Source organism: Cololabis saira, chromosome 10 (genome assembly GCF_033807715.1).
Source record: "Cololabis saira isolate AMF1-May2022 chromosome 10, fColSai1.1, whole genome shotgun sequence".
Lineage (NCBI taxonomy): Eukaryota > Metazoa > Chordata > Actinopteri > Beloniformes > Belonidae > Cololabis > Cololabis saira.
In genome coordinates, this window is record NC_084596.1 from 23,556,685 (window position 1) to 23,568,911 (window position 12,227).

Consider the following 12,227-nt stretch of genomic DNA (forward strand, 5'->3'; position numbering starts at 1 on the left):
AATTGTGATGTGGGCCTTCAATGTTATCCTCTTTCCTCTTACGTAAGAGTTACCTTTCGCCAGGGATGAATTTTGACCAGGAGCAGAGATGCAAGTCTTTGGCAATAAGCCATCCAGGCAACAGAGCGCGTCACACCCATGGATGTATTATATTAACACCCACACCCAGAGAGGAGGGCTAACAAAGATCCTCTATATAGAAATCATGAATCACTCGGTCTATTATTCTCTTCGTAGCATGCAGAACCTTAAATAATGTCCGTGCAAATGAGTGCCTTACTCCCTGGTTTGCCGTATTGAATATACTAACAGCTACCAGCAGAAGGCATGGCATTTGCAGCGCACAATAAAATATTTTCCTGAAATGTTTTATAAAGTCTTTTTCATTTAATAACATTTGGTATCTCAACTAAATGATGGTGTATTCATTCGTAATGAGGATATAGTAAATGAGCCAAACTTTGCTTTAAAGTGAACAAGATTTAAAATGCAGAAAATGCCATGATCATGGTCATAATTCCATTTCGGAAAAACGATTGAGACATCTCTCAATATGTCTACATCCTTTCTATGACGAACAAAAAAATACCAAAGTAAATAAGATATTTACATCGCATTGTACAAGCGTAATGTATCTTAAGTTTTAATTAAAGCTCTTAGTAAAGAACATTATATGTATATGCCACTAAAACCTGATTGTTTCGAAGTCCACTAACACTGGAGCATAGTTGATGCTGTGTAGTGTCTTGTGTGACGTCCACAACAGTAGATGGCGATCAAGCACTCGTTTAACAGTTCTGTCCTGAACTTTGAGTCGGATGTTGGGGAACTTAAGTAATATACATGTAGGTAAAACAGGAAAATGTTGCTTTTATTAAACTTAAATGGAATTGAATTAGCCCAAAAACGACGTCCATGCTTTGTTATCATATGGCAGTGGCAGAGATAAGTGTTAATAAAAAAACAACGCAGAAATAAACGTAACTAAGTTCTGAAAAGCCAACTAACTAGATGTTTGACAGATGCTTGAGCTTTTCAGGAAATCTGTTTAACCCTTAGATGCATAAGTGAAGTCAAACATGACCCCTATGGCTTGTTATTCTTCAAACCTTTGAAATTAAAAGTTTTTATCTTTTCATATTCCAAGTATTCCTCATAAAACATGCTTGTGACATGATGCAATTTTCATTTTTAAACAAAATTTTACTGATTTTAAGAAATTGCAGTTTTTGGATTACTACCACAAACTTCCATAAGCGGGGTCAAAAATGACTCCGTGCATTTCCTATGGAACTTTCTTCCTTTGATTCTCATCAACTATATTAGTCCTTACCCACAATTAAGTGCACCCTCTGAGGCAAGTTATTGGCATTGACACGCCTCCCCTGGTCAGTTAATGTAAAAAAGGACAGACAAAACGCTAGATTCAGGTGTAAAACAATCCTAGGTGGTTAGAAGGTGGGACTGCAGGTCTGAATGTCAGCAGATATCCAACAGACATCTATACAGACAGGTGAAAGCAAGCACTGGGATGGTCAGAGGGTGGGACTGCAGGACAGCATGCAGCTCTTCAGGCTTTGGCCTGCAAACATGTACAGAAGAGAAAAAGAGGGGGCAGACCAGCACAACAAACTACAAGAACAATGGAGAACAATGGTGGTTATGAGATACCTTTAATTAATAACTGAGGTTTGATCTGAAGAAAGGAAAGAGAAGAGAGAAAAGTGAGGGGCACCACTCAGTGGATCGTGTTGGTGTCCCCCTGCAGCCTAGGCCTATAACATCCTATCTACAACAAAGCTATGTTTAAGACGAGCTGCTTTAGTCTTGTCCTCTAGCTGCTGCTATGACTACTGGCCCAAACACTAAAACGCAGCTGATTAATGTTTTGCAAATAGAAATAGGCCACCCAGGTAACGTTGTTGATGACAGCATGAAATACCGTGCTGACAGACTCTTAATCAGAGGGGAGGGGAGAATGTACGAGCCATCAATGTTGATGGGATTAGGTTGGAATAGATAGAGGTTGTGCTGACGACTAGAATTTCAGCTTCCTCACTCAAGTTTGAGGAAATTAGAGGTGAACCAAGCGTTGATTTCTTGAAGGGAGTCAGAAAGGGTGGTACTGTAGTAATGATGAGTTGGGTTTGAAGGAGATGTAGAGCTGTATTCTATCTTATGTCAACTAAGATTAATAGCATTGACTAGACATGTGAAAAGAGACACCATAAGTACTGTTGATAGCTGGCATTTTAATAAAGCTGAAGCAAATAATAAAAAAAAAGAAAAATGACAAAAAAAAAATTGTGAACAGCTGAGCATATTTTGTTAATTGAAAAGAAAATAAAGCTGGTAAAAAATTCTGGGCATAGTAACTTGATATATAACCACAACAAAACTTCAACACATGTTTGAATACCTCACCTCTTCAGGTACACTTTGCAATAAACACTTCCTTCAACAACTCCTGCATCTTTAGTACACACTTCCAACTGATGTTACAAAAAATATTTCTATATGCCAAAATATATCTGTACAGTGTCAACACAGACTAGAGGAATGCATGATAAAGAAGAAACAGTAAGTAAAGTTAAAAGGAGAAAAGTCCTGATGACGAAACATCTTTGATCAGGCTTGACAACAGTGGAAAGCTATCATAGATGAGTTTGTCTATTTATTTACAGCTGTGATGGTAAACTGGACCTAATAGTTAACACGGTATCCACATGAAAGTGGCATTTTGACTATTTGTTGTATCGGCAAAGGGTTCAATGGTGATCACTTAATTGACTCTTAAACTGCACGAACTAATTACACTGTGTTGGATTTCCATTTAATCTACAACATATGAAAATCTTATCGCTGATACTGCTGAGTGATCACACTTTTTGCATCTGTGGCACAATAAAAGGCTCCAAACAGCAACACACTGGTACACATACATGATAAATTATAAAAGCTACTTAAACGCTACGCCAAGCAGACTTTTTCAGTTTGAATGGAAATGACATTATATACAAACTAATTTAACTTACATTTGTGTAGTGTATTACAGTTCTCAGGATGTGTGACAAATTTTTAAAATATCTTCAAAGCATTATAAAAATGAAATAAATTAAGAGTCTATTGCAGGTCTTCTCCAGAATCATCTAATGGTGCTCCATATGCTTGATTACCTCATGATGACACACTTTTGGAAAGTAATTGCAGCCACCAGCTGAAGTATGCTCCATACTCTGCTTGGCACTTCGCTACACACACACACCCACACACACACACACACACACACACGCACACAAAAATTTGACCTGCTTAGACGGTTGTCAGTCTTGTGTATAAAAGCAAAAATACATGCCTGTATAGCAGCTAAACTTGCATCAAAAATGCCGTCTGATGACCGTGGACAGGCTGTAATCTGACGCCAGTCACGTTTGGGTGTATATACACTCAACATAGAGACTTTTTCAACAGGCGCAGACAAAGTGACACTAACACTTCATGGCACATCCATATGACACAAAACAAGCATAAGGCCACACATGATCAACTTAAAGAAACCAAATTGCCTCCGAGAGGCGTGACATTCAGTGCTTCAGTGGTTCAACTAGGTAAGGCATTGGCTCGCCTGTGGTTATCTTTTTTTTCTTTTCTTTTTGGCACATGAAAACATTGATACACATGCTGACAAGTACACACTTGTGCCTCATCGTAGTGTTACGGTCAGCTCTGTATTTGTAATATCTGCAACATCGTGTTCCACATTGGAGGTCGTAAGTATTATCCGCAATTTTTCCTGTTTGGTCCAAAAGGGGGAATGTGCGCGTGTTGCCCGATCATCCGGCACTACTTTGGATGTTTTTTGGGTGTCCCCTGCTTCTTGGTCTGCCACAGATGGCTGGCGATGGTGATGGCGTCCACGCTAGCCGACATGGTTTTGGCTGGGATCTGGCTGAACTGCTTCTTGTCCGAGTTGTACTTGTACAGGCCCTCGATCATCTTAGTTGTGATGCTTTTGGGGCCGATGCCGGCCAGCTTGGTGATCTCCTCCGTCTCAGGGCAGTAGGCGTAAACGGACCTGAACTGGCATCCAGAATCCCGGAACAACACCAAGAAGTTATTGGCTTCAGATTTCTCCATTTCCTGGAGGAAATCAGACAAAAAAAAGAACAAATAAAATCAATTAGTGCAGTGCAGTGTTTAAGGTATCAGATTACAGTAAACTGTGATTCACAGGAGGCAAGAGTACATACATCAAGTATCTTATTTTTCTGTCCTTCGTTGACTTTACCAGCCAGGCAGCAGTGAGCCAGGGCATTCTGAATGATGTGCTTGTTGGACTTGGCACTGGGCTCTTTATATAGCTTGGGTCCTGAGGGAAGAAAGAATAAGATTGCAAAAATGAAAAACTAATTTATGCAAACTGGAGTGTGAACAGAACATCTTTCACTAAACCCACCTGTGTACTCGTTGTTGGAGGGAGTGGAGGAGGTCGTTGAATCATTTTCCCAATCCTTCTCCCCATTCCGACTACCAGTCGAAGGACAAGAAGAGAAACCCTCTGCAGAATCTGGCCTGAACACAAACCAAATGCAATCCAACAATGGCACAGACAGACGACGACCACAGTCCAGAAGACACACACAAGCACGTTGAGGACACACAGTGCACACAGAGACATGCAAACACAGAGAGATGAGAAAAAAGGTCAGACACTGTGACACAATTCTCCAAACCCTGCCTGTTGTCTTGCATCACATCATACTGCTAATACTCGGATGAAGCAGAGCAGTGAGGGGTCAGAAAACGGCGCGTTCGGCCAAGCAAAGCAAAGTTTAACCGGTTTCTTTATGGGCACTGCAAGAGATGAGCTCAATGAGTTTTGAAGGAAACAGCAAACAACATAAGTGAGGCATGGAGAAGAGAGCAGACAACAGCCTGAAAGCCACTGCAACTGTAAAAGACAGGAGGAAGAGGTGGTAAAAGCTCTGAAGCAGAGGTCTAATGAACGTTAAAGCAGAAGCAAAAACTGCAGTAATGTATTTACTATACCGCCGTCTATTCACCACTGTGATTGCTTGTGTTTGTCAAAGCTCAAAGAATTTCTAATGGAATGAAGGCTAAAACAAAATGACACCAAGCTCCAGCAAATCTACACAGCACAACATCTGCAGTAAGCTTTATGCATTGAATCTATTGAAATACTTCTCCCCGCAGCCTTACTAACCTTCCCTTTCTCTCTTTGGGGGAGGTTAAAAAAAAGGGAACATGAGCAGAAGCTAGTTTGTTGCCTCTGAAGGATGCATGCGCAGTAGAGGAAGAGAGGGAAAAACACAAGTTGTTGACTGCAGACCTCACAGGAATACAAATTAATCACAGGGCATAAAAAACCCTCAACACTCAAGTTAAGTCAAAACCACAGCTATGTTTATGACAGGCTAGCTGTGCATTTTCATGAAGTATATACTGGGGGTGCACAAGAGTGACTAAACTAAAATGTACTTTTTACCTTTATCATTATAACAGGGGAAAAATAAAATAAAAGGTTAAAATTAGGCAACAGAACATGTGTTTCACCTGCTGTTTTTCCTGTTATTGGACTGGTCTCTGTCGTTGTCACCCAGATTGAGGGACGCCAAAGAGACACTAGACACGGAGAAGCCTCGAGGTCGCACCCCTGCACCACATCACACAGCATCAGCACGGATCAGTGTGTGTCACATGGATGACGTGTGTTGTGATTTTGTCCTGTGTGAAGCTCACCTGTGACCCTCACAGGAGGGGTGGAAGACTCCATGACGTCCCGGTGAATGGACTTCGGCCGCGGCTTTTTCTTGAGGCTTCCGGATCGAGGCTTTATGACTTCGTCCATGTCCTGCATCAATTTGAGCTGCTTTCTCCTCAAATATTCGTTCTTGATGTAGTCCCTCCTTGCCTTCTCGTCGTCTTTCTTCTGCTGCTCCTCTTCTGCTTTCAGGCTGGAGGAAGTCAAGAAGAGCTTAACTGTACGACTGAACGCCACAATTTCAAGACACCGTACGAGTTACTGCAGATTCTGGGAGCTATGGGAATGCAAGCGAGACGCACCGAGCAGCTTCCTTCTTCTGCTCCTGGTCCAGCTCCTGCTGCTGCTTCCTCTCCTGAGTCTCCTTCTCCCTCCGCATCCTCTTCTCCAGCAGCGCTGCTTTCTTTGCTGCCATGTCCTCTTCACCTTTCATATCATCCTGGTATTGGATGAGAACACACATTCACATAAACTCTGATTTGCACAGGTTGTTTTCCTACTTTTTCCTTCCCACATCTTTAAGATGAAATGGAAAATGGAAAATTGACCCTGGCTTTTTAAACTTAAATAGTGGTTCATGCCTGTCATTTCCCGAACTGTTGTAGCAAAATGTTTAATCATACTTCTTGTAGGTTTCTTGTTTCACTGTGACTAATGGTAATAATGGACATGACCACTGCTGTCCATATGCTGGATCTCAAAGACTCGCATTACAGTATCTGCAGTGAAAAGAAAGGGAGTATCTTATTTGCTTCAGTTCACGCTCCTTTGGCAGTTTCTCTTCTGTCTCTCTGTTTCTGAGGGTAAATTAGAAGTCGTGCTACAATAATCATCTCTCTGAATACATGCGAGTATCAAAACATACTTAAAGGGATGACAACTGAAGAAGTGAAATGTCAACAAGGAGGTTTACCTCCGCATGCAGCCTTTAAATGATGTTGCAAGACATTTATTTACTGGTTGTGTTTGTCGTCTGCATTAAACTGCAGCTTCTACCACAAACAGTTTCCTGATCAATATTGGTTGATGTGCTGTATTTTTATGCCCATGTAATTAAACCATTGTACAAGAGAAAGTACGGCTAGGGCCGAAAAGGTCCTGAAATTAAGTACTTAACAAGCTCTGATGATGCTCTGCAACCAAGTAAGCTGGACTACCGTTACTTTACGGACTCGTTTTCTTTTAAATTTCAGCCCAAATTCATTCAAAATCCATCAGATTGTGGCTAAATCCATACAAAACTGCACAGTCTGTTCCAGACTCTCGTAGTATGAGATCCTTTCTGCTAAAGAGTCCTACACTTGAACATAAGGATGTACAGTCTGGGCTACTAATAAGAGGTGGATAGATGCTGTATCAGTATTGATTACAGTTACATGGCATTAAATCTGAATTTGGGAGAGAGACAAGCAAAAACGTGGGGTGAAGTCACATAGCACCTTTTCACAACAAACATTTTAACCTTTCAAACAACAACGTAACTAATAACCTTATTATCTTTAGTCTCGTATCATAATAATAATAATAATAATCTAAAGACATCAAACACTAAAAAAACTAAGACACACAGAAATAACTTATGTTAAAAAAAAGTACCTGGAAATGTTTGCCATGTTCCTTAAAAGTGACTCGAACCATTTTTTTATCTGGTCTTGCTGCTCATTCAATCTTTATTTCCACTTCAACAGAAGTTGTCTAGTTAGTACAGCAACCGTCTAGTTTGTTCATCCAGCTTTAGTACAGAACTAAGATCATGCTAGAGATAATCTTTATTCAGGTTCTGTAGCTTCAACTCACCTTAAAGAAGAATCCACAGCACATCTTTTGGTCGTCTCCTCCCGTTTCTCTTTCGGCATCTGAAGGCTTCAGCTCGGAGAGAGGCACCTCCACGAGGTCTTTCCTCTCCTGGGATTCTTCCTGAACCCGGCTGCCTTCACCCCCTGTGATCTCAGACACCGGCTGGCTCAAAACCTCTGATGTCCTCGACTGTTTCACTTCTCCCCTCAGCTCTTTTCTCTCCTTCCGCTTCTCATCTTCCGTCTCTTTGGCCGCTTCTCCTTCACTGTTTTTGGTCTTCTCTTTGTTCTTAGAGTTATCTTTATTGTCCTCAGTGTCTTGGTTTTTTCTATCCCCAGGCCCCTCGTCATGACCCAGGTAGGCGAAAGAGCTGATCTGGGTTTGGCTGGGGGTGAAGCGCCTCAGTCTGGGCAGGCTGTCCACCGAGGTGGGGGTGTTGAGCATCCGGCTGAACTGGCTGACCTTCTGGTCATTCGGACGTGGAGTCCGAGGTGTTCTGGCATGAAAAGAGGCTGGGCGTCGCTTGATCCCGGTAGAGGAGCGGTTGGGGACGCGGGGGGAACCAGAAGAAGACAGGATTGGTGATAAAGACCCCACCGAGCCACGGCCCGACCCCCGGCCCGATACGCTGCTGCTGCGCAGCTCCCGCAGCTGCCTGTGTGCAGAAATACAAAAGAAGGCATATTTATACAAGGTGATGGCAGAAATATTATGTAAATCACCTGTCTGGAGTAAATGCAATGAAGGGACACCTGTGTGGAGATGGAGCAGGAGGTGATATGACCCAGGTTTGCTGCTGCTGCTGCTCTCTCATGGCCATGATCTTCTCCTGCTGCTGGGACAAACGCTGCATCTCCGTCTGCAGGAAACCCAGGGACGTGTTCAGCCTCTCGATGGAGCGTGTGTATTCTGCCAGGTCGCCTTCTGGAGTCAGACCTGATCACCGACAACAAAAGCAGACTGCTTATTCAGATACTGTGGTTGAACTTAGGGCTGGGCGATATGGACCAAAAGTCATATCTCGATATTTTCTAGCTGAATGGCGATACTCGATATATATCGATATTTTTTCTGTGCCATAATTGGGGTTTCCCCCAAAGCATTATAGCATAGCATCTCTGTTAGCTTCATTTTTTCTGAGGCAAACCCTTAAAAAAACAGTCAGTTTTAATACAAAGCCTCGTGCCAAATGTCACACAGGTACCTTTGTTAACAGAGGTCTGCACAATATCAAAATGTATAAAACAAATGAAATAAAAATAAACTGCCTGCATATATAGAATAAAAATGCTTCTTGAATAAAATAAAACAAATATCCCTTAATATCCCTTTCCTGCATAACAATTCAATTAAAATACACTGTGCAATTAATACAATGTAGACAGTAACAGGCAGACTTTTCCACTGAGGTTGACAGTTGTGCAAATAACATTTGTGCAAATCTCAAATAAAACATTCAAGTCAATTTGTCACAAAATAAGCTATATCAAAATCATATTATTATTTTTTAAATCGATATAAACAATATTGTCTCGTACCATATCGCGTTTGAAAATATATCGATATATATTTAAATCTCGATATATCGCCCAGCCCTAGTTGAACTCATTCACAAAGACCAATGAGAAAATACATGAGGTCATTGACCTTTGACATAATTCTCTGTTGTAAAGCTAATCAGTAATTTAATACGAGGATCCTAAGGGATACATGGGCACATTAAAGCACTTTCCAACCAGCCAATTGGAAGTTAAACAATTTAGTAATATGGCAATTTTTGCATAAACATTTGTAAAATTAATTAAAAGCACAAAGTTGAAGGTGTAACCCACCGCCACCATCTTCACAGGGTGATTTGGGAGCGGCGCCGTCTGGCTTGCACCGCTCCGTCTGTTCCATGTTGTCCTGGCTACTCTCCTTTGATGAAGACTGCGGCTCTGTTGAGGATTTTTCTTCTCCTCTTGAGTTGGGGCTGAGGGGAGCCGTCACACCTTTTCTTTTAACTATATTCAAAAAGGCCGTCCTGCCCATTTTCTGGCGATGCCGAGTGAAAGCTGCTTCCACCTGGCAACGGTGAAGGAGGGAAGCATAATGTTCGGACCGATGTTTGAATCTGTACTGCTGAATATCTCTTTTTCTGTAAGTCTTTTTACCTTCTTCTTTTGGGCTTCAATGGCTCTGCGCTTCTCCTCGAGCTTCATCCTCAGCTGGATCATCTCTGAAGCTATGATGTGGGAAGGATCTCTGGGTGTAGGAGTTACCGGAGCGGGGGAGGTGATTGGCAGAGGGGGTGTGGAGAGCTAGAAAAACAATGTGATGAAGCATTTATTCAAAACCACTGTCACACCCAGATGTATGTCACAAATATTATCCACAGAAATGAGCCACAAACCTGAGATGACATGCTTTTTGTTGGCTGTGCGTACGGTACATTGAGATCAGAACTGTCTGGTGTGGTGCCTCCACTGCTCCTCCCCTCTAACTTCCTGAATTTCTGCTCTGCGAAGCTCGTCATTCGCACCAGGCCTCCTCCAGACCCCCCCGACAAAGAGCTGGGACTGACTGTGTGCGATCTGGGGAGCGCGGGAGCCGAAACGGGAGAGGGGCTGCTTCTGCCACCACCATCTTCCTTCTCACCCTCTGGATTAGCTTCACCCACCCCTTGGCATCCTCCCTCCCGACCCCTGTCCCCCTCCGGCCTGCCGGGCAGCGGACACGACCGGGTCACGGCCTCACAGTCGGGGTCTATATCTGAGTAGTCTCTCAGTGATGACGAGTCCTCATCCAAGCTATGGATGTCTTCGGTCCGGACGTGGATGCCCGTGTCCACTTCATCAGTGGATGTGGAGTTGGGGTCGCGGTCATTCAGGCGGGCCTTAGCTGAACCGGGGTCGTCACCCGGAGCCTGGGCCCCTGACGGCTCTGACGGCTCTGACGGCTCCGCGCCGTGGAGGAAGAAGCTGTTTTCTCCATCACCAACGCCCAGGCTGGCGTGAGGCTTTTCTGTGTCATGGATAATCTTGAGGGCTTCCTCAATGCTCGGAGGAGTTGTTGGGCTCACATGGCCGGTATGGTTGCCATGGTGTTGACTGGGGCTGTTGTTGTCTGATAAGACTCCATTGGAATATCTAGGAAAAACACCCGAGTAAAAAAGAAAAGTTCATGATATTGGCCCGGTTTCCCAGATCAGTTAAGTAGTTCTTAACAGCAAAAGACTTCTTTCAAACCATCTTAAGGAGCCTGTGAAAGAAGTATTTCGCTGTTAAGAACTACTTAACTGATCTGGGAAACCGGGCCATTAACAGTTCAACTTGAACTTATGATTTATGTCACCTTCTCATCATATTGTCATTCATAACAAAACTGTGAAGTCATTGGGCATCATCAGCAAACTGCGAAATCTTGTTAATATTTCTTGCTTATAACTCTATATTATTCTATGATTTATCCTTATTTGATTTATGGTAATGTTGTTTGGGCAAATACATACCCTTCCAGTCTTCATCAACTTTATTTAATGCAAAAACGATTTGTAAGACTGGCAACTTTTTCTAACTCTACGGAACCCTCTACTCCTCTGTTCAGAAAACTCAAAATTCTTTCAGTATATGACATAAATATTCATCAGATATGTCTGTTTTTATACAAATACATATTTTTGCCTTTTTCTTTACCACTATCGTTTAGTAATCTTTTTACATATAATTCTCAAATACATTCATATAATACTAGACAGGTTAATCATCTTCATCTTCCTTTTTATAAAACTAAACACGGTCAGTTTTCCCTCAGATATCGCGGTGTACAGATATGGAACTCCAAATCTCACATTATCGAAAGCTCTGCTTCTCTAGAGATTTTTAAAAGAAATGTATCATCTCATTTAATTCACGTTTAAAAAATGTCATAAGTTTTCTTTGTTGATTTTTTTTTTTTTTTTTTGTTTGTTTTTGTTTATTTTTTGTGTGTTGATGATCTGTAATTATGTAGTCTAACCTTCTTTGTTTTTTGTTTATAGTCTTCATCTTGTTGTGTTTTTGTTTTAGATTTTTTGTAATTACTGTTTTACTTCCTAAATTGAGGTTTGGCTTTTTGACCTCTCCTGTCACATTTGTTTTACTATTTTGATTGCAAGTGTTACTTTTTATTGTGTGCAAACTAATAAAATAAAAAAATAAAATAAAAAAAGACCTTCTGGATTAGTTCCCATACGGTATCAAAAGTTTGGACATACCTTATTTAAAACCTAGACTAATAAACTGGCATGTGTTATTTGTAAATAAAAACGCCCCCCTCATCTGTACCTGCTTTGGCTCCTGACAGAGAACGTGTTGCTCCGCCCCAAGGACTTGTGGGAAGAGAAATCCTCGGCCTCCTCTGGTATGTGTCTGTTCTGGCCGTTCACATTGACGGGCGCGAGGGAGAGGTTGCGTTTCGCGCCTCCTCGCGATGCATAGTGAACTTTGAAACCCAGGCCATCACTGCTGGCCGAGCGGGTCATACCACGGAGGGAAGGAGCCTCGCAGGGCGGCAGCGTCGGGTCCCCGTCCAAGGGAATCTCAAAGGAGATTCCCCGAGAGGAAGAGCTGGAGGAAGGAGAGGGCAGTGAGTGCGTGGGGATTAAAAGACAGTGAAGGCTCAGTTCAGG

The 12,227-nt window shown here is 42.3% G+C and overlaps 1 protein-coding gene across 3 annotated transcripts in view; it reads right to left on the reverse strand.

The window, feature by feature from the left end:
* Window positions 1-2,232: 2,232 nt before the first annotated feature.
* camsap2b (calmodulin regulated spectrin-associated protein family, member 2b) overlaps window positions 2,233-12,227 on the reverse strand; it is a 39,580-nt gene continuing 29,585 nt past the window's right edge. For 2 of the 3 annotated variants that reach the window (XM_061732151.1, XM_061732150.1), the window contains exons 10-22: window positions 11,884-12,165; window positions 9,972-10,707; window positions 9,733-9,879; window positions 9,412-9,643; window positions 8,332-8,515; window positions 7,580-8,234; window positions 6,085-6,221; window positions 5,761-5,975; window positions 5,575-5,674; window positions 5,225-5,290; window positions 4,457-4,572; window positions 4,251-4,369; window positions 2,233-4,140 (exon numbers count right to left, since the gene is read on the reverse strand). In XM_061732151.1, the coding sequence (XP_061588135.1) occupies window positions 3,844-4,140; window positions 4,251-4,369; window positions 4,457-4,572; window positions 5,225-5,290; window positions 5,575-5,674; window positions 5,761-5,975; window positions 6,085-6,221; window positions 7,580-8,234; window positions 8,332-8,515; window positions 9,412-9,643; window positions 9,733-9,879; window positions 9,972-10,707; window positions 11,884-12,165 (3,286 nt within the window). In that variant the 3' untranslated portion in view covers window positions 2,233-3,843. The remainder of the gene's footprint in view (window positions 4,141-4,250; window positions 4,370-4,456; window positions 4,573-5,224; window positions 5,291-5,574; window positions 5,675-5,760; window positions 5,976-6,084; window positions 6,222-7,579; window positions 8,235-8,331; window positions 8,516-9,411; window positions 9,644-9,732; window positions 9,880-9,971; window positions 10,708-11,883; window positions 12,166-12,227) is intronic. The other variant, XM_061732152.1, reaches the window with a different exon arrangement.